Source organism: Cervus canadensis, chromosome 19, assembly GCF_019320065.1.
Source record: "Cervus canadensis isolate Bull #8, Minnesota chromosome 19, ASM1932006v1, whole genome shotgun sequence".
Lineage (NCBI taxonomy): Eukaryota > Metazoa > Chordata > Mammalia > Artiodactyla > Cervidae > Cervus > Cervus canadensis.
This window is the reverse complement of record NC_057404.1, coordinates 39,036,785-39,056,239: the sequence shown is the minus strand read 5'-3', so window position 1 is coordinate 39,056,239 and position 19,455 is coordinate 39,036,785. Positions and strand designations below refer to the sequence as shown.

Genomic DNA, 19,455 nt, shown 5'->3' with positions numbered 1-19,455 from the left:
AATCTAGAGTCTGTCACATGGAATGAAGTAAGTCAGAAAGAGAAAAACAGAAATCTAATATTAACACATATATATGAAATCTAGAAAAATGGTACTGATGAACCTATTTGTAGGGCAGGAATAGAGATGCAGACATAGAGAATGGACTGGTGGCACAGTAGGGAAGGGGAGGGTGGGATAAATTGAGAAAGTAGCCCTGACATATACACTATCATGTATACAATAGACAGCTGGTGGGAAGAGGCTGTATAGCACAAGGATCTCAGCCTGGTGCTCTGTGATGACCTGGAGGGGTGGGATTGGGGTGGGAGGCTCGAGAGAGAGGGGATATATGCATCCTTATAGCTGTTTCTCATTGTTGTACAGTGGAAACTAGCACAAAGTTGTAAAGCAATTATCCACCAGTTTTTTTTTTTTCTTTTAAGCTATGAAAAAAAATAAGTTAATCAGAATTTGAAAAGGTGAGAGCGTGTTGGTCACCAAATGCTTGGGGAAGAAGGTCAGGTGCACCCAGCACTTCATGAGGGAATGTCAAAATGCTTACCAGCCTGTGAAGACTGACGTAGTTCTGAACAACTGAGAAATGCCACACTCAGAATGCCAGTGGTACCCCATGGGAAAACACAGACTGCTTATGTCCACACGTGGCAGAGCTGACAGATCCCAGAATGTTCTATCAGGTACAGTATGAAACCACCCAAAGAAAAATCTCTCTCATCTCCTCCAAATGATACAACACATACACATATAAAAGTGCATAAAAGCACAAAATAGGAAGTGGATAAAATATACTCCAAACTGATAAGAATGGTCCTTAATGGAAAGAACCATGATTGAGAGTATTGTTAAGAGTCCTTAGTTTGATTACATTTTCCTAATTTAGCTTTATTGCCTGGAAAATCCCATGGATGGAGGAGCCTGGTAGGCTACAGTCCATGGGGTCGCAAAGAGTCGGACACGACTGGGTGATTGAACTGAACTGAGCTGAACGGAATTAAAAAAAATACATACATATATTAATTGGGTAACTATAATTTGAAAAAGAGAAAACAGTATTTCTACCTTAATCCAACTTCCAGGGCCTTGTTAATGCTTATTGTATTTAATTATTTTATTTTATTTACCTATTCAACTACTGTTTATTGAATTCTGGAAGTGATCTAGTACTTGGATGGAGAGGGGGAGAGAGAGATTTTTTCTCTATTTAAAGTCTGGTGGAATTTGGAGCGACAATTGTTCAGGGAGCTCTCTGTGCAAAGAGAATAGCAGGAGCAAAGGCCAGGAAGCAAGCAGAACCCAGATACGTACCAGGTCAGAGCCCTGCATAGAGGGGCGGGCATTATCCAGGTGAGTGCCCAAGGGCAGCAGCCAGGCATGGTGAGATGAAGCTGGGGGGATATTGATGCTATCTTATACTTGGCTCTGGACGCTGACTGTTTCTTGGCTAATGTCTACAGAGCTTTTTATGGCTTAAAATGCATACACAACAGCTCATTACATAGAGTACTAACTGCCTGGGCCAAAATTCCTGTAACTGGGGCTGTGTCTAAAGTGTTTTCATTTTGTTATTCTGACTTTAGATGGAAGATTCAAATTTTAAGGGACTTGAAGCTTGTAAAATTTGGGAGTTTCTTTAAGAAAAATTAATATTAAATTATCAAAAGAGAAAAATTATTTAGAGTAAGAGATCATAATAGATTGCAAATTTTAAAAGCTGACATCAACAAAATGAAAAGGCAACCTGCTGAATGGGAGAAAATATTTGCAAATCATATATCCAATAAGGGGTTAATATTCAGACTAGATAAAGAACTCAATAGCAAAAAAAAAAAAAAAAGAACTCCAAAGCAATCCAATATTAAAATGGACTGAAGATCCGAATACACATTTTCCAAAAAGACAGATGGCCAACAGATATATGAAAAGATGCTCAACATCACTAATCATCAGGGAAATGCAAATCAAAACCACAATGAGATATCACCTCACACCTGTTAGAGTGGCTATCATCAAACAGACAAGAACTAACCAGTGTTGGTGAGGATGTGGAAAAAAAGGTTGGTGGGAATGTAAATTGATGCAACCACTATATAAAACAGATTGGAGTTTTCTCAAAAAATTAAAAATAGGACTGCTGTATATGACCCAGCAATTCTACTCTTGGGTATTTATCTGAAGAAAATTAAAGCACTAATTAGAAAACATATATGTTAAAAAAAAAAATGTTCATTGCTTCGTTATTTACAGTAGACAAGATGTAAAAATAACCTAAATGTCCATTGATGGATAAATGGATAAGGGAAATGTTATTAAGCCATAAAGAGTTAAATCCGGCCATTTTCAACATGAGTGGACCTTGAGGGCCTTGTGCTAAACCAAATGTCAGACAGAAAAAAGACAAATACTATATAATATCACTTATATGGGAAACCTAAAATACAAAACAACCAGCCAAACAGAACAAAACAGATTCATAGATCCAGAAAACAAATGTTTAGTTTCCAGAAAGGAAAGGATTGTGTGTGAATCAGGTGTAGGTGATTAAAGGGTACTAACCTCTGGTTATAGAATAAATAAGCCACAGGGATGTAATATACAGCATAAGGAATATGGATGATCATATTGTAAGAACTTTGTAGGCGTCAGATGGTTGCTAGACTTATTGTGGTGATCATTTCATAATGTATACAAATATCAAGTCACTATGTAGTACTCCTGAAACTAACCTAACAGTGTATGTCAGCTATATGTGTGTGTGTGTTCAGCCGCTTAGTCATGTCCAACTCTTTGTGACTCCATGGACCATAGCCTGCCAAGCTCCTCTGTCCATGAAATCTTCCAAGCTCCTTTGTCCATGGACTCTCCCAGGCTCCTCTGTCCATGGGATCTTCCAGGCAACAATAGTGGAAAATAAAGGGTACCATTTCCTACTCCAGGGGATCTTCCTGACCCAGGGATTGAGCATTGGCAGGCGGATTCTTTACACTGTGCCACCTATATTTCAATTAAAAAAGAATGGAATACACCAACATTTAACTATGAAAAATAAGAAAAAATAAAACAGCAAAAAACAAACAAACAAAACACCAAGTTCACAGATATAGAGAACAGATTGGTGAATGCTGGAGATACATGTTGAGGGGGTAGTAAAATGAATAAAGAATATCAAAAGGTACAAATTTCCTCTTGAAAGTTCTCATCACAAGAAAAAATGTTTTGTTACCTATGTGGTGATGGATGTTAACTGAACTTATTGTGGTGGTCATTTTGCAATATACATAAATATCGAATCATTATGTTGTACCCTTGAAACAAATATAATGTTATATGTCAATTATGTCACAAATTAAAAAAATAAAAAGCTGACAAAGTGAGAAAACAACTTATATTCATTAAACACCTGTTTAACACACCCCATACTTTTTTTCTACACTTCTGGCCAAATCATCTCTAGTTATTTTTTCATGTAAAACAATGTTTTACTATAATTTTCTATAGAGAGAACAGAATAATTCAGTCTTTCACCTATAATTTTTTAAATTATTGATAGCAGAGAAAAGTTATTTTCAACTTCATAATGTGATGTTGATAATGACGTTTTTAGGATTGTTGGAAAATTTGAGAACCTCTGTCAAATTTCTTTCATAAATGAGCTGTAAGGGTATTTAACATTTTAATGCTCAGGGACTAATCTTAAATATTTTTCCAATTGATGCATTTATTTCAACTACATCACTAGGGTCTGTACAAGACAGAGGCCCTGAAGCTAAAACTTCATTGGCTTCACAGCAAACTCACTTCTGGTGATTATAAAAGTCACATCTGCTTTTTTTTTTTTAGAGTAAACATTTAAAATGTTTGACTTAGTAAATAAAAGCTACATTTAATCCCTAATCGCCAACAGCTTGGTTTATATTTCTAATTTTTGTACAATATGTGAGTAAAGTCTAAACCCTAATAAGATTCTTATCCAATATTTGTTTACATATTGCCAGTAACAGGGAACTCACTATTTGTACAGGCAAACCTGTACATACTTCTATGATTTACGGCCAGAAAACCCTTGCCTACATCAGTTTACTGTTTCCCACTGTACAGCTTTCAACAGATGGTTTCAAAGCTACTTCTCGGAGTTATATAGATGTCACTTATACAAATCGTTAAAAGTATTTAAAATGTTCTCGCTTTTGTTTTCATCATCTTCAACTTCTCCTTTTATGACAGACTTTCAGTCCCTTGATCACCCAGAGAACTTATCTCCTCTGAATACTTTCCAAATATTTAAAATCTATCTTCAAGGTAAGACTTGATGTGCAAAACCCAAAGCCCAAAGGATCTCCCTATTCCGGCTGTCAGGTACATTGCAAGACAACCCGAGATTGCATTTGTTTCTTAGTAGTTGCATCACACTGCTGATTCACGCTGGACCTGCTGCTGATTAAAACCCCAAAGTAAGTCATGTTCCTCTGTGGCCCTCCCACATCTCTGCCAGCTGCATTAGATGACGTTTTTAGAATTAAGGGCAATAAAAGACCTTTTTACTGCTGGGAACTGCCAAGTGAAAAAGAATGTTAATAAGCAGTCAACCTGGCTCACAAACACCCATGCAGTATCTGTGAAAATTTTGTGAAGCAAGAACACGCCTTTATCTCCACTCACTTCCTCAGTGATAAGTCCATCTGCCCCAGTGACTTCTGACACATTGGTTGTGACCCCATGCAAGTAGCAACCTCCATTTTTCTCATCTGTCAAGGTGACTAATAATAACACCTGGTAGGAAAACTCTCTTATTTTCATGCTGGAACATTGACTTCTATAAAAAACCTCTTATATGATTCTTTAACTTTTGCGGAAGAGAGCAAGATACAATCTCTGCAATTTATACAACATACGTTGGGGTTTCCTTGGTGGCTTAGTGGTAAAGAATCCACCTGCCAATGCAGGAGGCGCATGTTTAGATCCCTGGGTCCATAAGATCCCCTGGAGAAGAAAATGGTAACCTAATCCAGTATTCTTGCCTAGGAAATCCCATGGACACAGGAGCCTGGAGGGCTACAGTCCATTGGGTTGCAAAGAGTCAGACACAATTGAGCGACTGAACAACAACAGTTATGAGTATTCTAGACATTGTGTTGGTTGCTGGGAATACAACTCCTCTGCTGTTTAGGATAAGGTTCATTTTCCAGAAACTTAAAAAAAAAAAAGTTTTGTCTCATTGTCCCTGAAGAAGTGAAAAAGAGCCAGAAACTATTCTTTACAACAACACATTTGAAGCAATGTTGTATTTTCTTTTTTCCCAAGGTCCCCACATTGTCATAAATAGCTCAAGGGTAATAGAGTCAACAAAAGCTTATCAAACTTCCAAAGAATATTTGTACTGGGCTTACTAGCTTGTCAAACCCGCAGCTGGCCTTGAAGGAAACTGTGGCGTTATCCCTTCCATGATACATTAACAAATTAGGAAACATCCACCCACTAAAGACTTTTCATAGCTGCCTCTCAGTCAGATACAGGAAATAAGCTCAACCACAGACAAAACAGACGAGCTCCATCCAGAAACCCCGTCCTCAGCTCTGCCCCTTCTTTCATTCCACGCCCTTTGTGCCAGAGCCTTCTGGGAACCTGCCCCACCATACTGGAGTCTTCATGGTTTCTTATCCCTTTGAGTTTAATTGTCTTCATTATTTGTTGATACAATTATTTCTCATTCTGCTCTGTCCTTTCAAAGAGAAGCTTTCAAGCTCTTTGAATTAACCAACAACATAAAATATATTTTGTATCTCTGTGTGTGTGCGTGTGTATACACAGTTACTTTATTAACATACATACAAGAAAATCCCCCAGAAGTGTTATAGGAAACAATACTATCCTTTTAAATGCTATTTACTATTTTCAATTTCTTTTTAACAAATATTGATTGTGATCCACTAAATTAACTTTAAGGACATGCTTGGGTTGTACCTGATGTTTGAAAAACAATGAGAAGTCTTTTGTCATTCAGAACCCTGAGATTTAGTTAGGAATTCACATTAGCACGTTCACATTCCTAGACCCCTTGAATTATAATCAGTTTTCATCACGAGCTATACATGATTGATATGAGTTTAGAGTTTGAGAAGCACAGATTGAAGGACTCTTGGTCATAAAAACTGTAATTCACTTCAACAATCTTGATGGTTTGAGTGTACTGTATGTAGTATTAAAGAGGGAGACAGAGAGCAAAGAACATGCTAAGTGGCTTCACAGTACTTAGGAAGAAAAGAGAAGGGTCTGTGGCTAATTTAACTTTAAAAAATCCCCAGATAGCTGCTATCTTAGTGATATGGACAGTAAATGATATAGAAGGGGGATCTCCTGAGGAAATGAAATGACCAAGGAAAGCTTCATGGAGGAGGAAGACTATGAGTTGGAACTTGAAGAATAGACACAGAATTCATTAAGTGTAAGAGAAAAGAGCATTCCAACAGGGGCAGTAGCATAAGAAAAGGCACTGGGGTTGAAATATGCATGGGTCTACAGAAAACACAATGCTTACCTAGAACAGAGGGTCTATATTGAGGGAAAATGCAAAATAACAGGGGAAGAACAAGTGGACACAGGAACCGGTCTTGCATGTTAAAACATGAGCCATACACCCGGTTTTGACTATACACATCTTGGGGAGAAAATTTCTTCCTAACTCACGTCTACAGATTATTCACATATTTAAATACCTATTTTCCCCCTTCCTGCCAAAAAGAAGTGACATAGAAATAAGATTCTGTCCCTTCAGACTTATGAGGACCTATATTTTAACCCAAAACAATAACAGAAATTCCTGCTTGTATGAAAACAGCTTATAGGCTCTGGAGTTGAACAGCCAACAAAAGCACTCTTCTTTAGAGAATTTTCACTTTTTATTCATTTTCAAAATTACGCTCACTTTTTTGTGTGTTCATGACAAGCATTTTTTCTTTAGACAAAAAGTAAGATGGCAAGCCTTCTTAATCAAAAACTTAAATATATTATATTTGAGAAGCTTTAGAATACAAAAGAAACAGTTCTGGAAATTATTCTCACTTTTGAATGGCACTGACATGCTTTCTGAACTCTCTAGACCAAACATCGCACATTCATAACATATATGCACTCCCCTTTTCTTTCTTTCTTTTTTTATATTTATTTGGCTGTGCAGGTCTTAGTTGAGGCCCTCAGGATCTTCAATCTTCGTTTCAGCATCTGAAATCTTTAGTGAAGCACACAAACTCTTAGTTGTAGCATGTGGGATCTAATTCCCTGACCAGGAATAGAGCCAACCCCCTGCATTGGGAGCACGGAGTCTTAGCCACGGGACCACCAGGGAAGTCTCTGCACTCTCCTTTTCTTACATCCATGGATAACATAGCTCATTGAAGACACTTCCTTGCTAAGCTTATGCTTGGCCTCAGAATCCTTCTGAACACAGTGATGATAGAACAACAAAAAAAATGAACCCATTAGGCAATCTCAATCTAAGCCATCTTAACTCAGGCTATTTCATCCTCAGTGCTTGAGTCACTGCATGGGATTGCTTTTGTATTCATTTTTTCATAGGGTTAGTGCTAGATACTTTGATTTCCTGAAAAAATGAAGCACTTGGCCATTAGAAATCGTGGGTTAAGGAGAAGGAAATGTCTGATCAGCTCAGAAGATGTCAGTAGTGAAACTGGTACCATAGTCAGGCTGTGGCATATTTTATGTGACAATGTGGTATGGTCCACATGAGCATGTTAAGTCCACTGTGCGCAGACATGCGCTCATCTTTCCATTTTGATCATAGCAAAGGATCCCATCCAAATAAAGAGAACCAAGCAGAGGCTTGGCAAAGAAGTTTGAAAGTTCTGTGTATCATAGTGTGATACAGGGGGCAGTTGTAGAAAGACTCACCACTGTCTTTCCAATCAGGAGTTTTCTGTGATGGAACCAGCTGGTCCGAGGCACCGTCCATTGCCATTCTAAATGCCCACATTTACAAATGATAGTAGCAGAGCTAAATGGGGCGGCCAGCTGTCCCAGGCTTGAGGAAGCATACCTGAGTGATGACAGAGCCAGAGTAGGTATCTGTCACACAACGCACTAAAGGTGGGGCCTCAGTGTTTTTTTGTGGAGTCAAGGCCCAGCTGAAAGGAAACAGACTGAAGGGGTGTGATAATTCTGTGGGAGTTGGAAACCAGGCTAAACCTGTCCTTGAAGGAGCCCGAGGAGTGAGACAAGAAGTCCTGAGAGGTGGAAACACAGAAAGAGAGACAGAGACTCAGAAATCCAGAGACACAGAGGGACACAAAGGCCAGAGAGAGACACATGAGCCAAGAACTGTAGAAAGAGAGATATAGGACCTGGAGACCAAGAAAGGCACATTAGAGGCTCACACAGGTAGCCAGAAACACATAGGGACTAACAGAGACCCACCCAGAGTGATCCGGACACAGGAGTGATCCAGGACACAGAAGTAGAGAACCCCAAGTGCCAGAAGGATGCAGACCCACAGAGGCTGACGTGGATCAGTGGACCCAGGAAGGTCAGAGGCATGTGAGACCCTAGGGCAGAGCCACCAGGAGTGGGGAGGGTGGGGGATGAGGGCAAAGTGCATCTCACCCCAGCGGAGATCCTGCCCAGTCCCCAGGTCCGCCTGCAGTGTGCACAAATGGCTGTAAAACCAAAAGAGCGTCATTGTTCTCCCCGTGGCTGGGGATCAGGGAATGTGTGATTTGGACCGGAGCCAAATTTCAGAGACTGACTAGAAAAACTACTTCACAGATAAGAGCTTGAGGGGGTCTTCAATGACTGGGCAGACCTCTCAAACCAGAGGCTCTTTCAAGAAGGCTCATATCTGAGTGGAAGCAAGCTTGACTCTGCACTTAGTCTGGTTACCCTTAACAACCTAAACATCATGAAATGCTGCTTCAGGGTGGGCAATTGTCCTCACACTGTAGTTGCCATTGACAACCTATCATTGTGGGCTGGGACAGGAGACAGAGACGGCCACTTTCAGGAAGCTATATCTCTAGGGAAAAAGTCCCAAACTTTGGGGGAATGTAAAAAAGAAAGATCCTTGTTTCATTATCTCCTGTCTATTTCATTGTTTAGATGATGCCTCCAACTGAGGTCAATTTTTCCCAGCAGATAAATCATTTGTTAAGAGCACTGAGTGAGTCTGAGGGTAATATATACAAGTACATCACCAGTGTTGGTGGGGAAAACTGAAGTCAGGGACCTTGAGTTCTTGTCTTGGTTTTGACCCAACTTGAGACAATTCAGATATTTAGGTATCTGCTCTTTGTCAAGTGCTGGGCTTGGATGGAAGCCCAGGGCTTCCAGCCCAGGTTACAAAGATGTGTAACCTACAGCCCTGCCCCTAAGGTGCTCATTGTCAAAAAGTGTACTCAGCATTCAGCCTGGAGCAGCTGTCCAAACCTCTTAGGGCCTTAGGACTGACATCTGGAAAAGGTTCTAAGACTATGTGGAGAATTAATCCAAAACATAGACCAAACTGGTGGTGAATCAGAATCCTATGAGCAGTAAAATGAGACCCAGGCAACTTTAGATTTTTCTAATGATAGAGCAAACAATGGATGAATTAGAAGACATTCATGACATTAAGACTGTCAAATAAGACATAAGACACGAGACTGTCAAATAAGACATAAATAAGAATAAGACTGTCAAAAATTTTTTGATGTCATTTTGAAAAACTATACAAAAGCAGAACTCATTCTTATTTGGATATGAATCCCTTATGTTTTTAGCTCAGTGGAATTACTGGCTTCCACCCTGTTCCTTCCTTACTATTCCCAGGTCCTCACTCTAGTTTCTTATTCACAGATCTGTAAACTTCCTCACTCGTTAGCTTTCTTGGCTCTGAACTCAATGTTACGCATCATGCTCAACTCCCAGGTTAATCTATCCCAAAACAAAGCATGGTGGCCACACAATTCCATGTCCCTGTAAATGTTCAATATTTCCATACTGTCAAATGAAGTTTGACCAAAGTCCAAATTCCTAATCTATTTAAGGCTTTCTGGAATTTGGACCAGTCTAAATATTCAGATTTTAAAATAGAGAAACAGGCTGCTTGAGGAAAGACCAGACCCAGAATCCACTTTGAGAAAGAACAAGTAGATGAAGAAGATATACGGTAGCAGAAAGCCAGAGCAAAATTATATACCTGGTATGACCACAATTCCATCTGTGTGTGTTTACAGAAAACTGCTTTTAAAAGACTGGAGAAGAGTTGAATAATATGTCATTTGGGGGTCATTTTGGGTGCTTTTCTTTGTTCCCCAAATTTTCAATAATTAATGCATTTATTATCATTTTAAACTGTGATGAATAATATCAGATATATAAGAAAGTAGAAAAATAGTATAAATAATACCCACATATTTAAATAATATCCATATTTTAGGTAAAATAATTTTTAACTTTTTGCCATATTTCTTCCTATGTTTTTGGGTGAACATTTGAAAGTAAATTACAGAAATCACAGCACTTTAATCTGAAGTAATTCGGCACGTGCCTCCAAAAAGTAACCTTGTCTGACATAGCTATATTTTTCTTAAAACAAATTGAACTCTTGCCATTATGCTTTTTAAACTTTAAGGCTTTTTAAACAGAGCAGTTCTAACAAGAGACAATGGGAGCAGACCCTAGTGGGCAGGGAGTTGGGAGGACAGGACCACAGAGAGCCTAGAAGTGAGGAAGCGACAGCTAAGACTCAGCGACCCGGCCGCGGTGGGTTCAGATACGGGCCCGCATCAGGGAGCAGGAGCCAGACTGTGTGGGCTCAGACCAGGACTTTATCCTAGCTGATGGGATAGTTGTGGGGAGGGAGTTGGTGGGAACAAGAAATTAACCCAGGTTTGAAAAAAAAAAGGGTAAGGTTATGACACTAGAAGCCAGAGGAGGACAGCCAGGTTAAGGGTTCTCATAGAAAGTAGCTGAAGGTGGAGTCTTTCAGAGGAGGAGACCAGAGTCAGGCTGAACGCTGAGTAATGACTGGGTCCCAGGGGCTGGGAGGGTCTGAGTCCGTGTGGATGGTTTTCATTTTCTGAATATTCACATGTTTTTCCACTTCTACTGTGTTATTCATGACATTTTCTCTTTAGAAACTGTCTCTCTGCCTTCAACTGACAGAAATCCTATGGATCTCCTTCCTTCAGGCCATCTGCTGCGTGCCTTATGTAGACACAGTGATAACCCCCGGCCCGCTACCCTGCCTTCTAACTCCACCCACACCAGCACTCCCTGTTCTCTGCGCTGCAAACTCCTCCAGGGAATAGCCACTTCTTACTGCCAGCATCTCCCACACTGCCTTGCATAATGTCATCATTCAACAGACGGATCTATGAAGAAATAGAAGGGAGAATGGGTGAAACAAAGTGACCCCACTCAGTGTGGAGAACCTGTGTGGCCAGACTTCCACATGTAAGTAGGAGGAAGTCACCGTTACCCATAGAGGAACAGAAACACAACAACCAAAGAGGAAATTCGATTTCTTCAAGCAGAGATCGAACTGTGTACTCACTACAAGTTACATACTCTTTCTCAGCCACAAGAGAATCACCCTCATTTTTAGAGCCCAAGATTACAGAATTGTGCCAGAAGGGGAACAAGCTTCATTGCTCTACTTGGTATCAAGTAAACGGGTTCCTTTAAAGCTTTGACTCTACCATATTTTTCTTAGCCTACTCAATTTGTCTAGCCTAGATGAAAGGAATCTACCCTCAATTTTTAAAAGTTCTGATGAATTAAGTTATTGATCTGGCTTTGTGTGCATATTTATTATATGAAGAATGTGAAAGAGTAATGTCTTTAGTAAAAAACAAAAATGTTTTGGTGGTAGTCATCACAGAACTTTTTTTTTTTCTCTCACTTCTCACTAGCACTAATAGTGCAGGTATAAGAAGAGAGAAGTTTGACAGAAATTAGGAAGTGATATTAGTGGAGAAAAATGTGTGCTCTGGAGCCAAACTCCTGGATTCGAAGTTTTGTGAGCTTGTAAACTTGGGCATGTGATATTAATAAAAGCTCTGTCCTTCATTTCTCCGTTTGCAAACAAGAATGACATGAGTGGTAGTATCTATCTCACAGTGATGTGTGAATTTAATAAGTCACACAAACAAAGGGCTTAAAATAATGCCTGGTATGTGGTGACCAACCAGCAATGACTAATTGCCATTCTTAGAACATTTACCTTCTTTCATCGCGTGAAGGACTAGCAGCTTTGGAGCAAGTTCCTAGGCAATGTCAGGGCACCAACCATGAGGTCTGTGACCTAGAGACAGTTCACTTGACTGACTTGAAGTCATCTCCTGCGTTTATGAAACGAGCACAACCGCACTCTGCTGATGGTGGTGTTGTGAAGGTCAAATGATGTGAATGGCCTGGGGTTGGCACATGACTCTTAGAACAAGAGAGCAACCTGTTCCACGGGATAAGCATGGACCGGGGACCCAGATTCTCTAGGACGCCAGGCAGCCTGATTGCTCTGCTGATGAGTCTCCTTGGATGTAGAGCTGGAACATCAGTATCATTCAAAGACCAGAGCGAGTGTATGCAAAATGCCTGCCTTGCCGTAAGAACTGGCTTTAGTTGTTATTACTCATTCCCTAAATCAGCAAGTCATCATCCGAGGGCCAATTCCTGCCAATGTACAAGATTTTGTTTCGACTGTGAGCCAAGTGGAGTTTTATGCTTAAACAGTTGAGGGGGAACAAAAAGAATATTTTGTGACTCATGAAAATTATATGAAATTCAAATTTTAGGGTAGGTCCTTAAATAACATTGTGTTTGCACACCAGCACAGTCATTTGTTTTTGTGTTATTTATGGCTGTTTTTACCCCAAAGGGGCAGATGTGAGTAGCCGAAGCATAAGTCATAAAACCTGCAAAGTCTAAAATATTTATAACCTGATTTTTGACAAAAATGTTTACTGACCCTTCATCTGATCTAACCTTCTCTTAGAGGTGAGAAGTGAGAGACTTTTTAATGAATTTATTTTAATACCCAGAGCTTAGAATCTACTTTCTTGACATTGGCCAACACAACTAAACACAGATACTTTCTTATCAGATTTGAGAATTAGGAAAGTATATATTAAAAAAAGAATATTTTTTAAAGGAATATTTACTACATTTCTCACTTGATGGAATATGTATGACTAGATAATGTGAATAATTTTTTCTTTTCTTTTCACATTTTGGCCCCACAGCATGTGGGATTTTAGTTCTGCAACCAGGGATTGAACCCACGTCCTTTGTAATCTCTGGACCACCAGGGAAGTCCCCATGAATATTTAGTTTTAAAATATCCTAAAATATTTTTATTTCATTGTATCCCTTTTGTGTCTGTAGTTATACCGTTTGCAAGGGTGCATCCTTAAACAAACAACACACCTACACCATTCCTACATTGTTTTGTAGGAACTTTTGTTATAATAAAAGAATTGCAGGAATTTTAAATGGTTAAAATGAAAGTGAAACTGTTAATCGCTTTGTTTGTCTGACTCATTTCCACCCCATGGACTGTAGTCCACCAGGCTCCTCCTCTGTCCTTGGAATTCTCCAGGCAAGAATATTGGAGTGGGCTGCCATTCCCTTCTCCAGGGCATCTTCCTGGCCCAGGGATCGATCCTGGGTTTCAGGCATTGAAGGCAGATTCTTTACCGTCTGAGCCACCAGGGAAGCCCTTAAATGGGGAAGATCCCCTGGAGAAGGGAATACTCACTCTTGTATCCTTGCCTGGAAAATTCCACAGACAGAGGCGCCTGGCGGGCCTACAGTCCATGGGGTCCCAAAGAGTTGGACAACACAAAACTGATTAGCAATTCTAGCCTAGTTTGGTCCTTAGGTGGTATCTTAAATAGTCATTATTTGTTTCCTTTCCCCATCACTTAATTTTGAAAGCCTCACACAGCCTGCCCTCTGCTCCCTGTCTGCCTTCCCCTTCACACAGACTATCCTCCAGGGCCCTTGCCCCTCCCTTCCCACCTCCCCCCACCCCCTTTCAGCTGGTGTGTAAGTGAAGTGAGCAACCTTTGCAGCTTGTGTTATTTCCCCTTTGCTTCTGGCCGTGTGAACATGTTTAGGATGAAAAAAAAAAATGCTTTTAGGCTGACACTCGACAAATGAGACGCAGAACTGCATCCAAGTTACTTGATTTAGGTACTTTAGAGAGAATAAACATGTCTTGTGTGCAAGTCGTGTGTGTCCTAGAAAGGCAGGGGATGGAGCTGCTGCAGTTCAAGGTTTAATTTGCAGAGCTGACAGATTCCAGAGCCCGGAGGAAAATAGGGACCGAAGAACAAAGATGCATGACATCTCTTCCATTTAACCATCACCTTATCTGTTTGTCTATATCAAAAATACAAACATTAAGAATCTACCTAACTACTCAAATAATCCTTTTAAAAACAACTTTTAAATGAAGGCAATAAAATCACCCTTTTTTAATCTATTAAGTGCATTAAATCATTTTGTTTTTAGGGAGCATTTGAAAAACTGAATTAATTAGAAGTTTAAGGGTAGCTTGATTCCCAGGTGGCACAGTAGTAAAGAATCTGCATGCCAGTGTAGGTGATGCAAGAGATACAGGTCAGATCAATCCTTGAGTCAGGAAGATCCCTTAGAGTAATATATGGCAACCCCTCCAGTATCTTGCCTGGAAAATTCCAAGGACAGAAGAGTCTGGTGGGCTACAGTCCATGGAGTTGCAAAGAGTCAGACATCACTGAGCCTCCACATTCCACTTGAGGGGTAGATTCTACCTAACCAGTAGCTTATGGGTTCAAAGAAGAAGTTTCATTTTATTCAGAATTCCGCCAGAGACAACAAGTTATTTTCAAGTTTTCTCAGATCCTATGGCCTACGAGAAGTGTATCAGGATTGTCCTAGAGGGACAAGAGCTCAAGTCCATTATTAAATTCTCAGGGATTTTGTAAGCTTGTTGTTAAACCATCGGCCACTTGAAAATGCCCATGATCAGAGTATTTATACCTGGGAAACAGGACCATCCATCAGCCAGGTTATATATTAACCCAACACTGAGTATTAAAAAAAAAAATGCTCTTGTGGTTTCTTATCAGGATGATGAAGATGTTATAAAATTGGTTTATGGTGATGGTTGTAGCACTCTTTAAAGCCACTAGAAATTATTGAACTGTACACTAATAATGAGTGAACTCTATGATCTGTTAAATAGATCCGTAAAAAACTGGTAAACAAGTGCTCCCAAACCCACAAATGAAATGTCAGTATCTATTTATTCATGGCTTTAAGATTCCTAATGTACATACTCAACAAATGAAAAACAAGGGCACATTGACTCAGTGCTTCTGACGGATTTCTGTTCCATGCAGTGATTCTCAACTTCAGTCTCCCTCTGGAATCGCTTGGAAGCTTTACAAAGAAAACGCTCACCTCCCAAGACACTGATGTCATTTGTCTGATGGGTGGCCTGGGCAGGGAATTTTTTTAAACTCCTTAGGTTATTCTAGTTCATGGCCACGGTTAAGAAACACAACTGTAGAGCAATTTCCCTAGATAACTGTAGCTGGCCTGTTGTTACAGAAACCATCCTCCAATGTTTAAGACATTTCCAGGCCTCCTGAAATAGAGAGGTCTGGACATAAAAGCACCTTTTGGGGGTAATTGTGGGTTGTAGTGGATGTCCATCTCCACACGTAGAGGAAAGACACCTGTTTTCTTGTGGGTTTTACCTGCAGTCATTTCCTGCTATGGGCACTAAGGTGGGGAGAAGAGACAGCATTAGCTCATCTTTGTCATTGAAGTGAGTGCCAAGGGTACTCAGTCACAGAGCCTAGGTTCAAGGATTGTTGAAATAAGGAAGCAGAGCAGAGTATTTCCTTTGTCTCTTCTCCTTTGGGGCTTCCTACCAATCGTGGGCTGGGAATCTAGATAACCCATCACATAAAAAATGATAATTTAATAAGTTAATAAAGATCTAAGTGAGAGCTCAGCTTCTAGCTTTCGTGCCCCGGCTTTGTGATGACTGTTTTGTATGCCCAGGGGGCATTTTACCTCTGCTGTTTGGGGATTTGGTCCAGGAGGCTAGAAGTGTCCTGGAGCTCTGACTCCACTCCACTTTACTGAAAAGTCTAGCTGTTATGTCTGATCTACCTTATGAAGGCAGATTTCCATTCTGAGACCTCAATTTAAAATCTATTAATAAAGACAGGACTTGTTGAGAACTCTTCTAGTAATACAACTCCAAAAGATACAATCTCTGCGGTCTTCATGGAGAGAGAGTTCATCCCTACTTTAGTTTTTCTCTGATTAAGAACATGGACCCGGCAGATTGGAAACCTGCCTTGTAATTGATGGGTGACCACTGGAACTTATCTGCCTTTGTAAGATGCAGACAAGTGAAGCCCTTCTGTCCTTGGGTGTTTGTGAAGATCAGAGCTGTTTAGTAGGACAGCAGGTGCAGGGCTTGCCTCTCTGGAATCACAGGTGTCAAAACCAGCCTCACCAGTCTATTCCTGGTGCATCCCGGGAAAGGAGCAGTTTCTCTAGGAAATCCCCCAGCCTTCTCTTGTGCAATCCTAGCTTCTTTTGTTTTATTTTTTTCTAGCTTCTTTTATTAAGTATCCTGATGAACTGTCTCATCTGGTCCCTTTCTAAAGATGGGACTGTGGTGACTTCACCTACTTAAATGTACAGCCTGTTTGGAGCAGAAAGTTTATCCCCTTCCTGACTTGTTAGTATTTGAACGGCTCAAAGTTGCCCTTCCAGACATGCATGCATACAAGAGGTCACAAGTGCAGTGTCGGGAGAAAGAAACAGATATGGGACACGGCTGCACACACTTCCTCATTCTTTCTCTTTTGAAAAAGTCCCTGTCCCTTACAGCAGGGTCTAGGCTTTCTGTTTATTTCACAGCTTGGAGCTCAGAACTGTTTAACAGCACATTTATTTATAAACCAGATCAATAACAACAAGGAAACCCAGCAACATCAGTGACCACAGCCCAGTTCTGTCCCTAATCTCAAAGAATCTCCAATATTTTATTTTTGTCCCATTTTCTCCACCTACTTATTTTTAGATCTGCAAAGATGATACATGCTTTCACAGTGGAATTGGCCCCACACAGAGATGAGTATCTACTGTCCTTTAAGTAAAAAGGATAGAAGACTGGGGAGGCAGAGAGAGACAGTACTAAGGATAATCACTCATCAAGTTGAGCATTCAGGTGGAAGCAGTGAGTTAAGGGTCACCCAAGAAGCACTTGGAGATGGGGACCTGCCCTCTTACCCCAAGTCCTGGAGCAGCTCCGCTTCTCCACACGACCTGCTCCACAGATCTGAAGGATCCTGGGTGCTCATCTTCCCTTCTGGAGATTCTGCTCTGCCCATTCACGCCCCTCACGTCCACGAAGCCCCTGCCAAGGTGCTCTGGGTAAGAGGCAGAGAGGGACGGCTCTGCTGTTCCTCACAGTCTCCCCTCCTTGGTGAGACCCAAGCCGGCTGTAGCTGCAAGTCTCCAACCAGCAAGGAAGTGAAACTTGGTTACTCCTCCCACTGACACTCACCACCCCGGCCCTGAGGCACTGGCAGGACTGTTGTGTCAGTCAGGAAACATGCAAAGTTAGGTAGCCACTCCGAGGACACCCACACTGCCTCACGCAACACGCAGTTTCTGTCAAAGGAAATAAAGATGAAAGTACTCCAACCGAGATTGACGAGTAACTCCGACTCTCCTCGGGAGGCCAAAGCATCGTTTTTCTTAATGCTGTTTGCCTCTGGTTTATAGAGGATGCATTCCATCACCCCTGCCTTCTGTCTCACACAAGGAGCATGGAGGTAGCTTCTAGATCAGAAACATCTTTCAAGGGGTTAAAGGAATCAGACTCAAACCACTAGCCTCTGTCCTGAAGTCTGATTTTTATCACTTTCTCAATATTTCTGCTTCCATCGTTCAGGCTTTCCAACATACACTTGATGTTCAGGTTGAGCGTGATTCAGATAATTATTGTTCCTCCATGGAAGAAGGATGAAGTGAGAACAAAGTAGAAAAGCTGCAGGGGCCAGCCCGGTGCCCAGCTAAGAGGGCAGGTTAGAGCTCCCAGAATCTCTGAGTTCCGATTCCTTCCCTGGGTGACTCACGTCTGGTATTGCTCTGTGTCCAGTCTCACCGGCAGAGAACGACAGCTGCCTGAAAGTTCTAAAGGGAAAGTGTCATCACTCTGAATCCTGGGGAAGTGGGCGAAGTACTGTAATAAGGGAACAAAGAACAGATGTTGCTCCCCGAATACTCTCTATAGGAACCTGCAGGAAAGAGTCTCTCTCTCTTTCTCTCCCTTCCTCTTGTGACACCGGACTCAATCAGGGTTCGTCAGGGTGCTCTATAAATCACTCCTCCCAGTGCTGTCTGAAGACCAGCAGCATCACCAGAAGCTTGTTAGAATCTGGGTTCAACCCAGCGCTTCTGAACCAGTTTCGACATTTGAACAATATCCCTAAGCTGACTCTGGAGTGCCTTAAAGTTTGAGGAGACTGCTTTATAGGAAACCAAGATAGCAAGAAGGGCTTCCCAGTGGCTCCATTGGTAAAGAATCTGCCTGCAGGGGCTTTCCTGGTGGCTCGGTGGCAAAGAATCCACTTGCCAATGTAGGAGACGCAGGTTCAATCCCTGATCCAGGAAAATCCCACATGCTGCAGAACAACTAAGCCCGTACACCGCAACTACTGAAGCCCTAGCCTCCTACAGCCTGTGCTGCTCGTCAAGAGAAGCCACTGCAGCGAGAAGCCAGTGTACCACAACCCGAGTAGCCCCCACTCACCACAGCTAGAGAAAGCCCGTGCAGCAACGAAGACCCCGCACAGCCATAAATAAATTAATTAAATTATTAAAAAAAATAATCTGCCTGCAATGCAGGAGACCCAGGTTCCATCCCTGGGTTGAAAAGATCCCCTGGAGAAGGGCATGACAACCCACTCCAGTATTCTTTCCTGGAAAACTCCATGGACAGAGGAGCCTGAAAGGCTACAGTCCATGAGTCGTAAAGAGTCAGACACGACTGAGGGACTAAACCACCACCACCAGCAAGAAGAGGTCAGTCTGTACCTGACATTATTCTAGCATTCCCCCCCCCCCCCCCCCCCCCCAGCCTTCCCTCTGGCCTCTGCTCATCCCTGTTGTCTGAGATCTTGACTTACCCTGCCTGCTGCGGAGGGATTCCTGTGTGTCTGGAGATCGCCTGGGGGAGACTAAGCTCTGATAACACATCTATACTTAAAATTCCTTTAGCTACAGTTGGTTCAGAGAGAAGCACAGTGTCCACTCGGAACAGAGGCCAGGCCTGGCCAGGGAGGCGCTGGATGTGAACACTGCAGAGATGGGGAACAGTCGGGCAGTTCCTGTTCCCTTTCGACTGCTCTTTGTTCAGGGTTTTAGAATCTATTCTGACCCCATTTTAGC

General features: G+C 41.5%; 1 protein-coding gene across 2 annotated transcripts in view; it reads right to left on the bottom strand.

The window, feature by feature from the left end:
• The window catches only part of DAPP1 (dual adaptor of phosphotyrosine and 3-phosphoinositides 1), a 55,377-nt gene extending 37,795 nt beyond the window's left edge, over positions 1 to 17,582 (bottom strand). For both annotated transcript variants that reach the window (XM_043438814.1, XM_043438815.1), the window contains exon 1: positions 17,290 to 17,582. In XM_043438814.1, coding sequence (XP_043294749.1) covers positions 17,290 to 17,390 — 101 coding nt within the window. In that variant the 5' untranslated portion in view covers positions 17,391 to 17,582. The remainder of the gene's footprint in view (positions 1 to 17,289) is intronic.
• Positions 17,583 to 19,455: the final 1,873 nt, after the last annotated feature.